The sequence below is a fragment of the Glarea lozoyensis genome (genome assembly GCF_000409485.1).
Source record: "Glarea lozoyensis ATCC 20868 chromosome Unknown GLAREA9, whole genome shotgun sequence".
NCBI lineage: Eukaryota > Fungi > Ascomycota > Leotiomycetes > Helotiales > Helotiaceae > Glarea > Glarea lozoyensis.
The window spans coordinates 241,694-262,033 of record NW_007361004.1 but is presented as its reverse complement, the minus strand read 5'-3'; the positions used below and the strand labels follow the sequence as shown (position 1 = coordinate 262,033).

The 20,340-nt window shown below is 45.5% G+C and overlaps 4 protein-coding genes across 4 annotated transcripts; all 4 read right to left on the bottom strand.

Annotated features, from left to right (window-relative positions):
- Nucleotides 1-4,215: 4,215 nt before the first annotated feature.
- On the bottom strand, nt 4,216-5,262 carry GLAREA_08029 (uncharacterized protein; the record flags this gene model as incomplete). The annotated part of the gene is made up of 1 exon (XM_008090076.1): nt 4,216-5,262. The coding sequence occupies one exon, from the start codon at nt 5,260-5,262 to the stop codon at nt 4,216-4,218; it is 1,047 nt and encodes a 348-aa protein (XP_008088267.1).
- Nucleotides 5,263-6,255: 993 nt separating this feature from the next.
- Nucleotides 6,256-11,164, bottom strand: GLAREA_08028 (Integrin alpha N-terminal; the record flags this gene model as incomplete). Its single annotated transcript, XM_008090075.1, has 13 exons — nt 6,256-7,613; nt 7,681-7,741; nt 7,795-8,059; nt 8,129-8,242; nt 8,306-9,082; nt 9,141-9,219; nt 9,277-9,325; nt 9,377-9,498; nt 9,581-9,871; nt 9,934-10,094; nt 10,239-10,541; nt 10,595-10,695; nt 10,754-11,164. The coding sequence occupies 13 exons, from the start codon at nt 11,162-11,164 to the stop codon at nt 6,256-6,258; spliced, it is 4,092 nt and encodes a 1,363-aa protein (XP_008088266.1).
- A 3,556-nt stretch (nt 11,165-14,720) lies between these two features.
- GLAREA_08027 (alpha/beta-Hydrolase) lies at nt 14,721-15,760 on the bottom strand (the record flags this gene model as incomplete). Its single annotated transcript, XM_008090074.1, has 3 exons — nt 14,721-15,270; nt 15,321-15,382; nt 15,431-15,760. The coding sequence occupies 3 exons, from the start codon at nt 15,758-15,760 to the stop codon at nt 14,721-14,723; spliced, it is 942 nt and encodes a 313-aa protein (XP_008088265.1).
- Nucleotides 15,761-16,435: 675 nt separating this feature from the next.
- GLAREA_08026 (Aquaporin-like protein) lies at nt 16,436-17,982 on the bottom strand (the record flags this gene model as incomplete). Its single annotated transcript, XM_008090073.1, has 4 exons — nt 16,436-17,148; nt 17,203-17,503; nt 17,555-17,791; nt 17,845-17,982. 4 exons carry the CDS (start codon nt 17,980-17,982, stop codon nt 16,436-16,438), a joined length of 1,389 nt encoding a protein of 462 aa, XP_008088264.1.
- Nucleotides 17,983-20,340: the final 2,358 nt, after the last annotated feature.

The following is a 20,340-nucleotide window of genomic DNA, read 5'->3' as shown; positions in this document are numbered from 1 at the left end:
ACGCCTCTTGCGGACTTCCAAGTGCCAACACTGTGAAGCCCGAACCCTGTTTGACGAGGAAGACTTCACATCTTGAACACCTATCACTCACATATCTCCAGCCACCGGTATCTACTGCTTACGTGGTCACCAAATTATCACTTCTTGTATGCCTGTTTTAGGTTTGTGCGCCAGCATACATCGTATGCAGGTAGACTTCTGAATTCAGTAAATGGTCTCTTCCCCAACCTTCAATGCCGGACAACACTGCGGTCTGACTGAGCATTAATACGCCTTTCTGGACATTTACCATTGGTCCCTCAAGAACAATAACCACAAATACTCGTCACAAAATCTCAACAATCAGCGCGCATACGGTTTCACTCTGGGAATACGATGCTCAAGAACCTTTGTTTCACAAACAGGCAATTGATGGATCTCCCAAGGAATTCTCCTTTCTGGGCGTCCCTCCCCGCATTCGTTCCTCGCATTCGCATACCCAGTACATTTACGGTCCTCGAGAGCGAGCCTACTCATATCCATATCCGTATCCGCGCTGGGTATCCGCAAACTTACCGCGAGCGCAAGTCAAATTGATTGCATCGTAAATATGCAAGCTCAAATCGTAAGTTTTACCGCATGACCTTTCATTTCTCCAAACGCAAAAATGCCTCTGTTTCGTTGCGCGTCGCTCATTGGAATTGTGCGATGCTCCGTGCTTTCGGGCGACGCCAGTAGCCCTACCAGATGCGTAGAGCGTATTCGGATTTTAGAATGTTGCTCCGAGGCCGAACGAATCACCGCCGGTGGGCGGCGATTTCGGCCGATTCTAATGTTTGGCTTGGATGGATGACATGTGGCTGACCTAAGCTTGTTTTCTTCGCCGAAACTGACGGAGAGGGATTGAGATTAAAATATGAGAGACAACATCCTGCGTAAATGAAAAACAGTAATGTTGAATGTAATCGGTCAAGAAAGTCGAATGCCAAAGGTCTGGAGATGCGGTTGTGTTGCCGGGCTATGTCCGTTTGTAATCAAATAAGTAGCCGAAAAGTCCACGGACTTATGTCAAGTGGGAACCGATTAATTTTATGCTTTATTAATTTGTACGGTTGCCTTTACCTCAAACAATGTTCTTAAATACATTTTCATAATCATAATTTGCTCTCGCTTCAAGTGACTCAGGGGAGTCATATCGACTCATACCTACAAATGAAGATGGTTGGACCCTTTCAATTGTGGGGTTACACGAGCCGTCGGACTTGTTTGTCAGACGTGCTTTATGTCAGACCTAGCTATATAAACTGAACTTAAGCATGTGTCGCAGCGTGGCTTGCAGGTTGGGTGACCCAAGCGAGCTACGATTTGAATGTGTTGGCAAGGGCGTGATTGGGAAGTTGTTACGACTCTTTTATGGAGCCAATCATGGAGTTTTCTGTGATGCTAAGTGCTTACCAGACGCGTCCAGACTTCTGACACGGTGTGACCTGAAGATCGGAAAGAATGAGTGATTTCGGACGGCTCGTTAATTACTATAGACGGAGTGATGATACTGAGTGGGATTAGAAAAATCAATTTCCATTGGTGAAACCACAGATTTCTCAGAAGCTGCGGTATCAGTACAGATCTTGTGCAAGAACCAAGCGAAAACCTCCGTAAGCTTCTAGAACGAATTTGGGTATCATCAATCTGACTTGGATCACCCTAGGCTCGATAAAGCACGATCTTAGGCAGCTGAAAACCCATTCCAAATGTCAGCCCTACGTTATGCTAATTTCATTTCCAAGTCCATGGACCACGATGGTATTTCCACGTGTCTGCTAGAATAGCTGCCTGTCATGGATAGCCATGTTATTCATATCCGTCTTAAGGCCATGGTCTAATGAGAAGCTAATGAGTAACGAGCTCGTATATCCGAAGCTCCATTGTCCTAATAGCTCCACAATCTCAAAGCAACTACTCGTAAATAATCTCAGGCTAAACATCCAGCGACCCTTCGAGGAACGCCGATTTAGTGTACTGCAACTAAATTTAGGAAGATTTAGAAATCGTGCTAGCAAATCATAAGGGTCCCCAATGTTTCCACCAGCGTACCACGAAGTTCTTTGCACGTCAATTGGAATCCATAGGTATCTTTCATCTAAATCATGGATATGCCGCACCAAATTTGTCCCCGAACTTTTGGGTTCGTACCATACTCTAAGTTGATGGGCTTCCAAGCCCGGTGATCTATCATATGAAAGAATACTACAAATTGACATTTTGATATCGGAAAGTAAACTTACGAGGTATTGGAAGCAATCTCTAATCGCCTATGTGATGTGAGGTTAAAGGATTCTGAAGTACTATAGAAAGTGCGTGAGGTACTCTCTAGATCGACTACTATTCGATATCTTATGCCTTCAATCTTAAGTGATGCTGAACATCCGCGTAATTTGGATACTATGGCTAAGTATTACTGCATCTCGCTTACAGCCCCTGATTTAGGGGTGCTCGCTTAAAGCTCGTCGCTCTTGGAACTTCATCTCCAGACAGAAATAACAGTATAGTTGTGGCATTAAGTTTAGTATTTTGTTCTCCCGAAATTATTTTTACAATTGCAAACTCGGTGGCTTGATGGGCTGGGTATTGGTTTCTATTTGTTTTCATTGGTTGTGTTTTGATTTTGAGGACGTCGGAAGAATACGCTACTGCTCAGAGGAAGACTAGCTGCTTCTCAGACTGGAGACTATTTCCGCGATAGTCGTATCCTCGTGTTAGCATATCTTATATTGATGTTTTGCACAGTCTACAGAATTTAGCCTGGTCAGCTTTCCAACGCCTGATCGGCGAATCAGGAGAAATCCACCATCGGTCGAACTGCTCAGGTGTGGGTTGCCATTTGTGCAGCATCATATCTTCAGAGATGCTGGGTTCAAAATGATTCATCAGAAGCGGCCAATCGGCTGAGTCATGCAACGAGTTGAACAGGACTTTGAGAGAATCTGAGAACTCGGGGCCGTGACCAAGCGGCTCGCCATCTTGTCCGTAAGATGTAAGTCGGGAGTTACAGTCGGCACAGCGACATTCGTAAGCGGATTTAAAAACGTGTAGCATCTCATGTAACAGTGTTCCCAACACCTGGGAAACATGTCTGGACTTATCGTATGAATCTTGAGAAGATTCATACAAGTTGAGGGTTATGAGAAAAGTGCTTTCGTATCGTGTCGCAGCATTGCATATGTAATTGGTGCAACCACGAAAGCAGACTTCAGCATCATTTATGAACCAAATGCTAATCCACTTCCTGTCGAGCACCCCGAAAAAGCATGCGTCGTTCAAAATGTAAAACCACTGGTCGACCAAATCTGAAAATCTACTGGAGACCTTCAATTCTGGGCTTTTCACAATTGCTAATTGAGCCTTCGTCAGTCGCTTTTCGATAGGGATCTGGCTATACCAATCAAGCACACGTGAAAAATCAGCACTGTTGTAGCTTCCAAACTTAGGTACCCACTTCGAGTCTTCAGAATAAAAGGGTGCGGTGAAAAAGTCTTCGTCAAACCGTGGGTGCTTGTCGCTTGATGGGACTATCATCTCACAGTCACTGAATTCTTCAGCTGGATAATCGGCCTTACAATCAGATCTAATGTCATCAACATAATGAAAGACATCGAATGGAGAAAGCCATTGTGGTGTTCTGTTCAATAAGAAATTCTTAACCTTGATTCTCTCCTAGATCTCTTCCTGGGTGTTGAATTGGTCAGTCATATTGTGATGGCTCCGGATGATTGCAGTACACTAGCAGTGATCCTTTCAGAGTTGATAAAAAGTTTTGACGCCAGTTTATATCGTGGTATAACTTGATTGTTCATAACGTGAGTTCATACTGAACAGACTTTTCATTATTATGTCTTCTGCAGTAGTACACTTAATTTGAACTTAGCTGATTTGCAAATTCTTTGTTCAACAAGTGGGAGTGATCTCTCTAGTCCAAATGACCAAGCTCCATTTAGCTTCCCTCTGAATTGATTGTAGTCATATAACAGTAATAAAGCAGTGAAAGTTATTTATGGAGGCTCACACCGACTGTCACGTGGCGCATTTAATTTATGATACTGTTCAACTTGTGTGTGATATGTGGACATGCCAGTGAGTAACTAAAATGATACTATCTATATGAGAAACGTGTCGCTGATACATTCTTACAATACACTGAGAGGATTGATCTCTTACTTGAAGCATTTTGTCAATGCCTCAATTATTGGTCTCATCTGATTCCGATTCGCTTTCCCACGTGTCATGGTAGAATCCAGGATTTGCGTCGTTCTCGTCTACTTCATCAACATCTTTGTCATCTTCATGTTCGCCATCCTTGCCCTCGTCGTCCTCAGCCTTGAGGTAACGTTTGCGGCTGCACATATTCTTGCGCCCAGCGTTTTCGAGAATTGTAATTCTCCATAGACCAAGCAGAGTCTTTTTAGGCAGCTGCTTGTACTTTGGGAGGTCCTTCGGAATCAATTTCGTTGTCCGCCCTTCGGAATCTAGCGACCGTTCTACCATATTCCATTGCGCTTTCAAAAGCAAGACCATACAGTTGGCAAACTCTGGACCATGTGATCTATTGTTCTTTGACGTGCGACCAAATACTGACATGAATTCATGAAGCATTTCATGTAGAAGCATAATTAGGATATCCTGGCAATGCTCCTGTGGTCTATCATGGCCATGAACCGGGACAAAGTGATGTACATTGATCGTGATGACTGTACTAAGATGTTTCTTGTTTGATGATGTTGGAGTGGAGTTGGCTTTGTCTTCTAGTTGCTTACATTTTGGTGGCCATGGCTTTTCAGTAAGGATTTTGAATGGCTTCTTCTCCAGAGCTCCAAAGAAAAAAGCGTCGTTGAAAATACCAAACCACTCATCAAGCACCTCTCGGTATGTGGGAATTCTCAGTTGCGCGGTAATGAGGTCAGGTTTAACAACGAGCCCTCTGATTATCTCGAGCTGATTGGTTGAAAGTCTTTTTTCGAGAGGAAGTTGATTATACCAGTGTAAGACTTGAGCAAAATCTGTGAACTCGTACGTGTCGAACAGAGCCTCAAAGCGTTTTGTAGAAGCATAGGCATGAAAAAGTGGACTAATGTCTCCAACCAAAGGCGAATCCGACCCATCGAATGCTTCGGCAGTTGTGGCGAGGCCCGCATCTCGTCGTGTTCTGTTGACATATTCTTTTACGTCAAAGTTATTGGGCGGCGGCATGGACTTCCCAACTGGGTTTAGTTTTTTGATTACGTTCATATTGATTGTCTGTAGAAGCCAGGCTTGGATATTGAGACTGATTTGAAACTTGAATTGGGAATTGGATTGGAGATTGGCTTGAAGTTTATATAGACCAGCCCCTTGACTCACCTCTGGTTTTAAGATCAACACTCAATGTGAAAACCTATTGAAGGTGAGTAATGGCCAGTGGTTTTTCATGAGAACAGCCATTAGACGTGAGTAATAGCCACTGTTCTGTTAGAAGCAGCGAAATTTTGACTCAAAGAATTAAAGAACAAAGAAATTTAGGCTTGCTGACTTTCATTGTGACACAAGGAGAGAGACCTTGGTGACTTGTTACTCTTGAATCACACGTGGAGGGTTCATCATGAATAAAACAAGGTTGCCTCGCTTATTCTGGTCATCTGGACTTCCCGTAATTCATCGCCTACGCCTCGAGATTAATATGACTTGTTGGGATACTAGGTCATATCCAGTTATCCCACTCAACATGACTGTTATATGCTCTTTCTTGCCGTCAAAAAGCGATGCGCACTGGTGATACTTGCGACGGCTCACAGCACTTACATAATAAACTGTGCTCATCGCTGTCAAAGAACCCCAGGTGTTAAAATCAGTATATTCGCGACTGGCTCAAATAATTCAGGTTCTTGTGAGTAATTCGTGTAGAAGTTGACATCAGCCTGAGTCGCGACTTGAATTCAGTGAGGAACTTGAGTAATAGTGGTGAAGATTGAGATGAGTTGTAGTTAAGATTGCGTCGTTCAACTCGAGTCCACTCACTCATTCGGCTGTTAATTGATTGCTCACAGAAACCAGGAAGGAGAGGATTTCACCGAGCACTTTGCAACACATAAGTTCATCAGAAATCGTGCTTCAATTCTAACTCTAATATTCTACCAGAACAAGAACTATATACAAAAGAGACATGAATGAAAAGTTGGTAATCGTTGCTTTGTGGAGAAAGGAAATTCAATCGATGTTCTCTTCGCTTTCCATAGTGCCACAGCTCTAAGGATCAATCTCATCTTGGGGCAGTGGCGCAAGTTCCTCCAACGCCTTCCTAGTGACCAAGATTGGCGTACCAAGGGGACCCAGTCCGGCGCCGTCCAAAGCAAAGGCCGCCTTTGAGATCGTAGCAGCCTCTGGTGCTCTAGCAATCGCTTTTCCGATGGCGAAACCTGCAATGGCGAGTAGACCTGATGGCACAGAGGTAGTAGCGGCGTCATACAAACCTCTTCCAACAGCATACGCATCAGTGAATCCACCGATAGTTCTGCCCAACGATCTCACCAATGCACTGCTTGTAGCCTTCAGTGGTGCGCTGACAAGCGGCATGACCAGGAAAATGGTGTCGAGGAAGGCTAATGCGACCTTCTTGCGTTCCTCCGCCTCAACTTTCTCGGCCGTCTCCAGGACCTTCTGCATTTGGTTGACGGACTCGTCGACCATGGTCACGGATGGGTACAATGCCCATGCCAAGTGTCTGATATCAAGGGGCTCTTCCTCGCTACCGATAGTTCTCTTTTCCTTCACGGCTTTGATGATTTCGCGGAGTTCAGTCAGAGTGCCCTCGATTCCTTTCATGGAGTCGGACAGGAAAGTCTTCGGATTCTGGTCTTTTTTGATCAAATCGGCGGTGTAGTCCGACGTCCTCCCTGGATATTGATAATACATGAATCGGTTCTTGCAATGCACACTGTCCGGGCTTTGGGCGCAATTGTATTGATCGCTGATCGAACCGTCGGCAAATTTGTAGTCATCAAATTTGATGTATTTTGATTCGACTCCAATATCGGCGTAGAATCTCTCAGCGTCACCTGAACGCAGATACCATGTTACTGATTGCTTGTCATTACCTCCGATGCCTCTCAAGTTATATATTGGAGGACAATCCTCTTTCTTCGGCTCGTATCTGTATTTTGGAGTGGTTGGTGGTTGTGTGCCTTCGTATTTGCAAAGGTCCTCATTTGTGGTTAGGACTGCGCAGTGGCGACATTGTCCAGGGTAAATGGCTTCACAATTTCTACAGCAAACGATTTGCTCGAAGACATCACACTCGAAGTAGTCAGCTCCATGTTCCGCGAGCCTTTCCTTGATATTGTCGGCCAGATAGTCCACTATGTAATTTGCGTAGATGCCGAATTTTCTGTCATAGTCGTCTCTGATTAGATTGTTGAATTGGGTCGTCTTTTCTGATAGTACACGCTCCCATATGGCCAGGATGTAATACAATTTGCATATCATTAGGTCGTTTCGAGGAATATCCGAGAGGTGATAATAGGTACCAGTGCATTTGTTGATATCACCATAATCCGTTGGTGGTTTGGCCTCTTCGGGGGAGTTGTATGGAGGCAAATTTGGATCAGCTGCGAAGTGCAAGATTGATTAGCCAATTGACAGATATGGTGAATGTTGAAGAAGGGTTAAAATTACCAATCGAACCACCATCGTCTCCACCACTTCCTCCGCCACACTCGTTGAAATAGGTCCAAGCCTATCAATGTTAGCAAGATGTCGTATGTAAGAAGGCCGCGTTTAATGACGTACGCGATTACTGAGTGGGAGGACTTCGAGAAGATCAGCTCGACCCAGCCCTCCTTGGTTGCTGAACATCATGCACTCGCCGCGATTTATAGGCGAATACAATTTCCCGCGGCTCGTCCATAGCCAAGACGAACCGAGATTACCGGCTGGGTTGCCGGTACGCCCGCCATTTGTCCAGACTGACCCAGCGCCAGTGTACTTGTCCAACCAGATGATATCAGTTTTTCCCTTCGATTCCACATCTGCGAAACGAAGGTTGGCACGATCCCTTTAATTCAAAAGTCGTCAGTAAATTGCCAGGTTTCACAGAACTTCGAGGATATAAGCAGACACTTACCATCCTTCAGACTTTTTGATTTGTCCAACGTCTTCCAGTTTGCCGGCTTTGTTCAAAAACCCTGTAATACGTCCGCTGGTTTCCAGACACAAGATGTCTGCTCGCTTGTCACCGCTGCCATCTTTGTTAGTATCTGTATCGAAAATGTAAGTTGAATAGTTCATCTGGCAAACTCACTCAATGTCGGCAAGAGCCATTCCTTTATCAAAGATGTTCACACCCCAGCCTGTGTTACAAGTCGCACGAGTCGGCGCTGATGCAACAAAGGTTATAGTCTTCGAGTTTGCATCCCATTTGTTGATGTAGGGTGTGATGGCACCAGTTGCTTTGTTCTGTACCAAAACATCGCACCTTCCATCACCATCCCAATCCGCAAGATGAATACCGTTACGAGGCCCTGGCACACTCAGCTTGATTGTGACGTCGTGGCCCCATTCTGGAGGGCTTTGGATGTTGGCGAAGATTTCTGCAGATCCTCCATGGGAATAGATCCAGACGTAGTCGTCTCGTCCGGTTCCTCGCATGTCGCAGTAGTAGTTACCGTCGGCCTTGCGTCTAGTTGCACCTGCACCCAAATTCTCCCATACGTGAACATCGTACCACTCTTTCTCTTCCTTGATGTAGATGTAGTCGAGTTTACCAGAGCCAAAGATTCGCCCGAATTTGATGTTTCGTCGGATATTTTGATCTCCTTGGCCTTGATGTGTGATTCCAGCATCATTCCATTCAGGAACAATTCCCGGTCCCCATCCTCTCATATTCGTCCATGTGTTAACGTTGCCGTTATTGCCGATGAACATGTAATCAGCTCTGTTGTCACCATTCAAATCACCAAGAATGACTCCTGACCGATCTGCCGTTGCTACTTTGTCGAAGACTCGTTCGCCAATACCACCTGCGGTCTTGAACCCTTGCCAAGAATAGTCAATTCCTTGACCGGCATTTCGCGAGCACCTATTGCAAGTGTTAGTAAAGACATCAATGAAAGCATAACCTATCAGAGCTCCCTTACTTGATGAATCCATTTCCGTCACCTGCGACATTACCATTTTCAACCAGACAGTAATCCGCACGTCCGTCTCCGTCAATGTCTGTTTATCGTTAGTGCGTAGTCCACAACACAACACTGGGGTAAAGATTCCACAAACCTGCAATCCGCACGTCTAGATCGGTATAACCAGCATGAGTTGGAACAACCTAAGTTCGGTTAAGACAGTTCTAGCCCATATATCTGGTTAGATCACCTACCTGTCCAAGATATTTGAAAGTGGGAGGGTTTGTCTTCTGGTTGATTGAAACATGCACAGCTGAGCCAGACTTTAAGCAAAAAAAGTCATCGTACCCGTCGTTGTTGAAGTCCGCAAAGGCATCTGGTAGAGCACGGAGGAGTTAGTTATTGTCTCAACAGTTGGAATCTCAGAAATGAAATCGACTGGATGTTAGATCACCTACACTTTGGACCCAGATTACAATCCATGTCTACGTTGAAAGTTGTACTTGCTCCAAACTTTCCACCTCCAAGATTCTGTCTGTAATAATAAGTGTTCTTGTCATCGCGATCATGGTAGATCCGAATCCAATCATCGAGCGTTTTGGCCCGATCAGCATTGGGATCAGCTACGACGAGGTTGGCGAAGAACATGCGATCTGGAATTCCGTTGACAATGACTGCAATATCATCTTTCTTTTCAATTCTTGCAGAGATGTCTGCTGCCCATTCCTTTCGCTGGTGCACATAAGCTCCTAAAAGTAGAAAGTCGCAATTAGTCTACTGTGTATGGCGATAGGAAAAGGAACTCATATACCATCATCATGTCCACTGCCGCTTTGTGTCAAGATTGGACCTCGAGCATTTCCTGGAACTTTGGTACAGCTTCTAGCACTGCCGGTCTTGCTGTCATCAATGCTGGCAACGTACTTCGGGGGCGAAACCCGGCTTTCGACTCGCTGGAACGCATCCCACCAACTAAAATCCAAACCCTTAATATTAGCTTACTAAACTTGGAGAAAAGAGGGAAAACAGGAACACTTTTGGAATCAGGTAAAGTGTATCTGAACTCCACGGTCCCGATATGGCCAAAAGTCAATGCCAATAATTAGAAGAACTTACACAGCTGCGAATAGCTTGTAGCCGGCGTCATTGGGATGAATACCGTCACCAGAGAGATGAGCCTCTCTGTTCATAGCTTGAAACATGTCTGCTAGAGCGATCTTCTTGCCCGAGAACTCGCTAGACTTCACGAACTCTCGAATCTGTTTGCTGACTTTCTCAGCGCATTCTTGTTGGTTTCTGCTTTGAACGAGAGTCGAAACAATGACAGTCACATCATCGATGCTGTTAAAGATATCGTTGACTATAGCCTTGACGCGTGTGCCCACATTGTTTGTGTCGAGGTTTTGCATACAATCGTTCCTAAAGTACGGTTAACCTATCTGTCTAGATATATACGCAGGTTAAACACTTACGTTCCCGCGTTGAGTAAGACCACATTCGGCTTCATCTCTTTGTTTGCTGTCCATGCACCATGAATCTCAGAGGTGACCCAACCTGGATGGCCTTCGTTGTCCTACGAAGGTAATGTGAGCTTTGCGTGTGCGGAGTTCTTCTATTGAGTGTATACAAACCCGATCTGCCATATTTCCATTTTGTTTAGATCCCACCATGTTCACCTTCCAGCCCTTCCAACGCAGCTGCTGTCTCAGGTGCTTTCTGAATCCATTGCTGTCTGAAGAGGCAATACCTTCAACGATAGAGGCTCCCAGAGGCATCACGCGGAGATAGAAATCCTTGGCTTCGCGGCGCCTGAGGTCCGGTGCGGGATCTGTGACATTGTCATAGATTTCTTGGTGTTGAGGGGTAACAGTGAAGCCTTCGTATGGTGGATAATAGCCATTCCATGCTTTATCGACAGTTGCATCTGATGGACCGGTGTTGGTGGTTGGATAATCGAGTCCTTGAGCAGCGATAGGCACAATGGAGTTTATGCTGCTAGAAATAGCAAGCAATGCACCGAGGTTCTTCATTAAGAGACCCATTGCTGCGGCACGAGAGAAGACACGAGGAGGACGAAAAGAAAACCTCTACTCGATGGCAAGAAAACTTACGGTTCGTCCGGCTCTTTATATTTATTTCATCCCAACGTATTTCTCACGATCGCATATGAACATGCTCTCTAACCCATGCCCTCGTAGATTTCCATTTGGAATAGCTAAGAAACGATATGTGGTTCTGTGATATTGCATTTTGGCTATTTCCAGGCATCGAATGGAAGGAAAAAAGACATCGAATTCGAGAATTCGATAAGAAAGCTTATTTCTTCGGTGTTTCCTAAACTAGAAGGGTGAGGTTGGTCTCGACTTCTCCCTTACGTGAAGCTTTAGATTTGCACAGCGCATAAAGTGTTTGTGTCTCGTTCCTATCTCTAGGACGACATGCTCGTGGTCTCGTGCTTCGGTCATGCTGTGAAGTGGCGTCTGTATTGACACCGCCGTTATTCCAAGACTGCTTGGCGATCATTTACCTTGCTTCTATTGCTGCCCAGCTGGAGCTTAGCCCTTTGAGTGTCGATTCCGTGGGAACGAAAGGAGAAAACCGTTAGGAAATGCAGAAGCCAGGCTCCCTCGTGGGCTCGTACCGTACCAGAGTTGACGTTGTGCCGTGCTGCCGCGGCTTCGCTTCTCGTAAAGGGCCCGAGCCCCAACTTCGCCCCCAAGATGGGGTCCAGAACCAGACCCTGAAAACCAAAGTATATGCCCAGCATGTCACACTACCCCTTGCTTTTGGGTCCTTAACGTTACATCTCGAAATGCAATCGTTCTTAACTTGCCCGAATATTACTGCTTTTCTGTTCTCCGCATTTTAGAAGACTCAAAGAGAGAGCGTCGATGAAGCTATCGTCAAAAATCTGCCAGATGAGTACCGAATACGATAGACTGGCTAGCAAGGATTGAGAATTATCCCTGCAGTCGAAAAAGGGACTTCTTGTAAAATTTCAGACGCTGACAAGTTGAAGAGAAGATTGAGATCTCGGAAGTGCCCGAATTAAGGCTTAGGAAGCGAGAACATCAACTGGTTTCAAAAGGTATTAACAGTAAACTCTCTCTCTTCAAGTTAGTCAGACACCTGACAAGTCTCGACGGTTACTTACTACCTTCGTCTATTTTACCAATTAGGAAATTCAACTATATCATTTTCTATTACACTCCGTACTTGCCAAGTACGGAGCTATACTTGCGAGAGGCACAGGAACAGAAAAGTCGTGCATCCACTTTGTGCTTGGAAAAAGGGTATATTTGCCAAGTCTAACCAAGCCTTTTTAGCACAGGGATAACAGGATACTTCGGGTGATTTCACCTCGAAATCTCACAAAGTTGGAACGAATTGACATCTTCACGAGGTTGTTTGAAGCGTGTAACGCTTGCAATCTTATGGCGAGGCACAATTGCTAAGTCTTGCACTAAACAATATGGACTTTTGCACCTTTGCATGAAAATCAACCAGCCTGGTACCTGCTTTAACAATCAAGATATAACTACGCCGCACGCTAGATGACCCCGCGAGGGGTCTTGGTACCTGCGAAGAACCCCCCTGATTTCGAGCCTGCGAAAGGCAGAATGCGGGTGTCACAGAAATTTGAAGCACTTGTTCAGACAATTCTGAGTATTTCTCGCTTAACCACTCCCTTATTCGTTAGTAGACTCCTGCTAACCATGCCATATTCTCCTTGTAACTCCATTTTTCCATTTCAAAATTGCACAAGACAGTAGCTCAATCCCACAAAATATCCATCTAACTAGTACTGCTATCGCGCGTCTAGAATCACAGGGCTAAGCTTTGCGGTGACCCTTTACGGCGATACCCCACGACTAGCAACCAACACGCCCAGAACTTAAGCGCTGCACCTACTTTTCCATCCCAGGAATTGACGATGCGACTGTGCATTGACTAAGTGGTTCCTCAAATAACAGCGAGTTCTTGTGATTGGACAGTTCGCGATGAGGGAAATAGTTAGGCGTTCGGTCAGGGGCTCACCAAACCCAGAAATTGGGTGGGTAGTAATCCGCACCACTAGTAGACTTCTACTTCCCAAGATCAAGAATCAATTTGCACCACTCCGGCCAACTCTGTAGAACAATATCAAGGATTCTTTCTGTGGTACACCTGAACGAGAAGTCGTTGGCATTGAGAGCCTAACTTCAAAAATCCTCTTCATCGGACAGTCCGCGAGGATATTAGAGAGGTTTTGCAGATTTTAGGATTACCGTTTAACTTCCTATTATAGTTTAGCGCTATAGTTTTATACAATTTATACTTTCTCTCTTTCGGAGCTCCGATTGAACTTTATAATCCCAAAATCGCGTTTAGGACTATATAGTCCTATAGGTTTACGATAGGATTAAGATAGTCCGTCCTAATTAGGAAGTTATTTAGGTCGAAACAGTCTCTTACACACTAAATTGCGAACCGAGTCCCAAAAGCTGTAAAACCTCTTATTTTGAAAATAGTAACAATTATATAACTCGTAATCATACAATCATAATCCCATAAGTTATAAAACCTCTCTATTCACGGTAGCTTCTACTCAATGCCCACAATGTATCTATCAAGACCGGAAGTCTTCTCGCTCTCCTCCCAGCCAATCCTGCATTTGTAGCGCACATCACAGATCATGGCTTTCATGGAGTAATTTTTCGAAAAGATCTGGCAAATTTCCTCTCAAGTGCTGGCGTTCGATTTCTCGCATTTTGGCTCTACCAAAGACCTTTTTATTGTGATACTCACACAATTCAACCATCTCTTCTCTACAATTTGAGCGCCGCATTGCTTAACGGGATCGAGGTCTCTATAGATCAAAAGGACCGTGAATCTAAAGACAAGTATTTTAAAAAAGCGCCTCGACAAGAGACGTTCCTCGTTAAGCCCTCCTCGAGGTCTAATAGTATGTTTTAGTAGGAGACTCTACCTTACATGTACCTCTACTTCCAGAATTTGAATGCGGATATTACGGGACGTCGAGATATCTCCTTCGTTCTAATCAAATCTATATAGGAACATATTATTGCGTTTTGTAAGTAATGAGCACTTTCCTCACCGTAAAAACAAGGCTACGCCACGAAGCATAAATCAAATCTCACTAAGAGAGTCAACGGAAATTATGAAGTCCACTATTGTCGGCGACAATCGTCCTCAAAGATGCTTTTCCACAATAGAGGAATTGAGTTATTGTAAACATCAGCACCGAGCGGTTGGTTCAATTGAACAAGCGTAGCAAGTTCGAGGTTGAGGTGGAGCAAATCGACAAGTGATTCTAACGATAAATGATATGATAAATAATCAGGAGTTATGTTCCTGCAAATCAGCGCAGTTGGTAGGAAGCTGCCGAAGATGCTGTAGGTGATGGAAAGTGAGTTGGTTATGAAAATTCCTGACATTCTTGTAAGTTCTGAAGTCTCTTATTGGTTTACTCATCTATCGTGGCAAACAGCTCATCAATACTGCTCGTTATATTTCAATAAGCTGACTGGTATATCAAAGTAATATATACAAGAATCCCAACCCCCCTCCAACCCGGGGGTCAACACCACCCTCGCTCTACAAACTCCATCTCCCAAACCACTCCATAATAACCGGCGTAGCATCGAAGTAAGTCCCATTCGGATTATCCCCATTAGCCTCCAAACTCGGCCACGCATGCCCCAAACCCTCCGTCAAGTACCCCGTCACCTTTCCCCCACCATACTCCCATTTCCTCACCTTCCCCCCATACAAAACCGTCTCATTCGCACACGTCCCCAACCCATCTCTCACACTCCACGCCTTCACCCAGCGCGCTACGCTCGGCAGACACTCACCACTCCTGGCACCGCCCGCGTACGCGATCGTATCGTCTTGACTCCCGTGGAACTCGAGGATCGGGACAGAGCGGCTGGGTTTGCACGGGATGTCGATGAATTCCGGCTCGCAAACGCTGGTGTCTTTCGGGAGCGGGATGTAGAAGGCGGCGGAGACGGGGGCGAAGGCGGCGATTTTGGAGGAGAGAGCGGAGCAGGCGAGGGTGCCGGTGAAGCCGCCGCCGTTGGATTTGCCGGCTGCGTAGATGCGTTTGGGGTTGACGCAGTAGCGATCTGTTATGTGGTCGATCCTGGAGTTTTGTTAGTTTATTGGTTTCGTGGTAGGGAAGGGGTGAGGTACATGTCTGTGACGAATTCGATGTCGTCGACTCCTTTTGAATATGGGGCGCCCTGCCACGCATTCTGTTATGAAGTTAGTAAGGATCCCTATATTGGAAACGTAAATCATACCTCTATTCCCTGCGGATACACAGCAATCCCATCCGGATTCCATTTTTCATTCGAGAACTGGCTCAATTCCTCCTGACTCGAAGCAGTTTTCCCACGACCATGAAATGAGAATATCAGAGGGGCGGGCTTATCCGAAGAGTAACCCTTCGGAATATGAATGAGATAAGTGCGTGGAGTACCATTCGTTTGCTTGAATTGGACTTTGTGTGAAGCTCCTCCTGCTGGTTGTTGTGCTTTGGGAAGCGGTTTTCCACATCCTGGACTCTGAGTCGCGGTTGCTAACGTGAGTGAAGCAAAAAGTAGGAGTTTTGATATTAAGTTGATTGCCATTTTCCAATATTAAAATGAATGCTAACACTTTTTGGTAAGGAGGTGATGACCTGGATATATTACCCCTCAAAATTTAGCCGAGCACCTGAACAATTCAGCGAATCGAGACAGAGGACGGTCGTGAAAATTCAGAACTTTTTGAGTCTATGAGCGGTAGAAAGAATAGGTTCATGAGTTCTATTGACAGCTATAAGTATTCCTCATGGCCAAGTGAGGTTGAAATAGGATATGTAGGATGCTGTCAAGTGACGTACTGCTAGTCATTAGCATTCTGACTGTATCCACTACTTCGCGCAACTTACTCCACATGGAAGGAAATCCTACGACCCAGCTACCCACTTGATATAAGATCGTCTTAGCCACACGACGACACTAAAGATCCTATTCATCTCAATCCTCTCAAGTTGCAAGGTAAATGTTGTTACTACCACATTCGTACTCGAGGCTTCGTGCGAATTGCTGACAGCCAGACCCAGTCACGTGAATTTCATACTCTTATGGTAAAAATGAAAATATTGATTATTAAGGTCGTGATAAATCATTAGGCATCTCATCATACAAAAACAAACAAATGACTCGCTCTTCCTTGCCCATACCAATTCGCCGGATTTGCTCCTTAGCAAACTCTGAACGAGAAAAAAGCAATAACTATTTTACACACCTGTAGTGACAACTTCAATTCTTGTCGTAAAACTCCTCATCGCTTGGACCAGCATGCGCGTTTCTGTTGTTGCGCGTATTGCTCCTGAGACTCCTCTCCGCCATAGGTACTTTGGAAGGCGAAGTTGAATTTTTGATGGCACTTCGGGGGGCACCTGATGTACTTCCACTTCCAACTTCCTTTCGCGCACTGCCTTCGCTGAGCACAGTGGTATTGGTGTTATTAGGTGACACCACGGTGCGGTCACTGTCGCCGCCCATGCTATTATGAGGATTGTAGGGTCTTTGGTTGTCGTTACCGTGCATTCCTCCATCATTGAGACCAGCAAATTGATCATTGGCATGAGGGGGCGCGGGGGAATTGCTGTAGGGACGGTTTTGAGTACCATACTCATTTGGAACCCCTAAGTTTTCCTGGCCGGCATTTCCTTGGTGTCCACCTGCTCTACCCTCTTCCATGGCATAGTCTTCTGGTGCAAAAGACACACGAGCCTTTTCAGTATGCTCATCGGGGTTGAAGTGCTCGCCTTCCTTCTGAGCTTGATCTTGCCCAGGGTTTGCAGTCTCATATTCGAGCATCTTGATGAACTTGTAGAAGGCTGACGCAAGAAGGGAGCCTAGGATTGGCCCTACCCAGTAGATCCAGTGGTAACTGGCGAATGTGTGAGACACAACGGCGGGACCGAAGCTACGTGCTGGATTTACAGATCCTCCGGTGAAGTATACGCCTCGAAAGAGTATTAGCAAGTTAGATGGAGGGACTCATAACCACGTAGGCTTACCAGTAAGTTCAGCAACAAAGAGGGAAAGTCCAATGCCAATGGGGGCGATGAACGTTCCCTTGTGTTTCTCTGCTGCCAACATGAAAATAGTGAAAACCAATTCAGCAGTCAAGAACATCTCAATGAAGAGACCTTGTGTCGGCGAAGTTCCGCCTCCAAGTGTTGTTCTTACAGAGAGAGGTCCAGGGAAGAGTGCGCTACAGATGCCTGCTGCGGCAATCCCTCCAACAACTTGAGCGATTAAAAGGAAAATGCCACGGACCCATGGCAGGGCCCCAACAAGACACATTCCCATAGTGACCTAGGGTAATTAGTGCCGATTTCTCGTAGCCTTTAGCTCAGCTGTACTTACTGCTGGATTGAACAGCCCCCCACTAATTCTGAAGAAAACCCAAGCATTGACAGCCAGTGAGAAACCGAAGCTCAGAGCAATAAACATCAGTTGTGAGGGGTCGCTGACTGTTCCAACAACATTCTGTATATCGGGAGCCTGGGAAAGAAGCGCTACTTGAGTACCAGAGAAAGCGAAGAAAAGAAACAAAACCGTTCCAGCGAACTCGGCCAACGTGGCGACAAAATGATTTCGAGCCTGTTATTTGTTAGATGGAAAATCAAATACACGTAACAACATGTTGAACGTACCGCGTCTGGTATAAAGTCGAGAAATGGTAATCGATTAGACTTCATAGACCCAGGTCTCGTACTATTTCGATATTTCTTATTTGTGTTTATGAAAGGGATGACCATATGGCCACCATGTCTAGGCTCGTTGATATTCATTTTGATGGGTTGAAGAAGAAGAGTGGTCAAATTGAAGATGAGAAGTGGTATTAGAAGTATGCCAGGGAGCAGTTGAAGTGCAAGCCACAAGAGAACTTATGAGAGAAGCGAAAGGAATATATGTTGAAAAAAGACGAGATGAGAAGCAAGTTTTATGTCCTTGTGGTTCTAGCTTCAGCAGCGTCATTGCTCTTGATCTGTCGACTAGTGGTGAAGGCGCTGGATGAGAGCGCTAAGGCTTGGGTTGCCGCAAGTCCAAGGGCCTCGCTGCGTCGACGATGCAACACCTACATAGATCGCAAGCACTGCCACTCATATCCAATTACAGGAGGTGAGACAGGAAAAGACACTTTCACTTACACATTGTGCGAAGGTTAATAGACACAAGAGTTATGTTCTCGATTCCAACCATTATTATTCCTCGATCAAATGGACAACAGCACTGTGCAGACGTATCTGAGTCCAGATGTGGCGCAGTTGCAAACCTGCCCGAGAAAAGACAATCCCTTGGCCTAACGATCGTGAGATTCCCAGCAGAAATGGCTTGAGGTATTACTGGTAGAGCGTGGCTGGGAGCATTAGGAGTCAGTTCGACCAGCACCGGAGGGTTTTCCTCAATGCCCGCATTGGCGGCGGCCGATGATAGTGGAATTCAACCCAGTAATGTGCTGGCCAGAAGCGTGAGATCTTTTGACTATTTGGGAATGGTTTGGGCTGAAATGGCCAAATCTGGCTTTGGCTGGCTCGTGTTCTGCGGAAGCGTTTGCGGGGACTTTTCATCGCTCGATCCAAAACTTGTACTACCTACCATAAGGGCAAGCGCGTTTACGCGCTTGCTTAGTACTTCACTTGTGGTTCGTGGACTACCAGCCACAAAGAGCACCCGGACGGTAATTTTGTGATGATCAACGACGAGGTTGAACTTTTAGGTCTTCCGCCATTTCACCGGACCAGAGCCACCATCGAACTTGTGGCTTGAAACCCCCTCGACGTCAATGATGGCTGAACATGTTGGCATTGACATGACAGTTGACATGACAACTAAAGGCGAGCGCGAGCTAGAATTTTGTGTCAGCAACTTGGCTAATAATGGTGGGAAAGGGCAAACAGTCAATTGGCAAATTACCTTGATCAAACAGGGAAAAAAACGGTCATTGTCGCCGTAACGGTTGGTTTGCCGAGACCAACGCAGAAGCAGTTTACGGAATGACACTGTTTCGAGAGCCAGAATCGATGTGAAACGCATGTGAAGTAGAGTTCAGTCTACCTGTGGCTACCATAGTCACGACACGTTGAGTTTCGTTGACACTCTACGCAACTGCCGCACATCCGGGGAAGCAGGCCGTAGCTATATTTTTCATCCGTATGGAGTCGGCAAACAACAATTCGTGGTTGGCCGGAGGAGAGGATGATGGTCGTTGTCGACTCCGAGCCACACCACGAATTTTGCTATACCGCCATAAGGTCTGAAATTGTGATGACAATTCTTTCGAGCAAGAAGAGGCAGGTAACAATCATCAATACCCACGTCGCTTGAAGCACAATATATAGTAACAGAAGGGTCTAAACCATATTAAAACGTAAGCTGAGGGCTTTCCCTGATAGTATGGCTGCGCAAAGTTCTGGTTGTTGTTGTTGTGGTGGTGAGAAGTTTGAGTAAACGCGCTTGGATCGACAGCACTGCATAGCCGGCATCCGAGTACGAAGTACGACAACATTCACCACGTGGCAAGCACCAGCATCACGTGTATTCGAGGTGATCAACTCATAAGTATTCAAAATACAATAAAGGATGAACGTACAACGATGAGAATTCATACTTGAACAAAGATTAGAAACCTTATAAATGTAAAAAAGAAAGTCAATGGTAGCACCTGAGCACGTGATGGTATGCTGGTCCAGCGGCGGCTTTGAGCCCTTGATGTATTACTGGCCAAGCTATAACAACGAGAGAGAGAAGAGCCAAAGAAGAGAGAAGGATTTCGCCATCACACTAGCATTGGTTTTCTCACATATCGTGTGGAAGTCCTTATACATGGTGACGGCATGATTCATAGAGCTTTGATAGAGACGGTTGACAGTAGACGTAAGCGAGACACAGGAAAATGCCACTCTTTAATACTGATATGTATCTCGATGGTCAATCCTAGTATCAAAAGTCCGAATATCCAAGAAGTCAGATAATCTATTAGTATTATTTGGGTTTCAGGTGGTGTGGTGTGATATATCATGTCAGGTTCCCCTAATCATTCATGTGTTGTCAACACGCGCCTTAAATACACCCCTGCAATGCGGTCGAATAGTGAGAGGGATCTCCGACATCCCGCCTCATCTGCTCTATCACTACAATCTTCATTC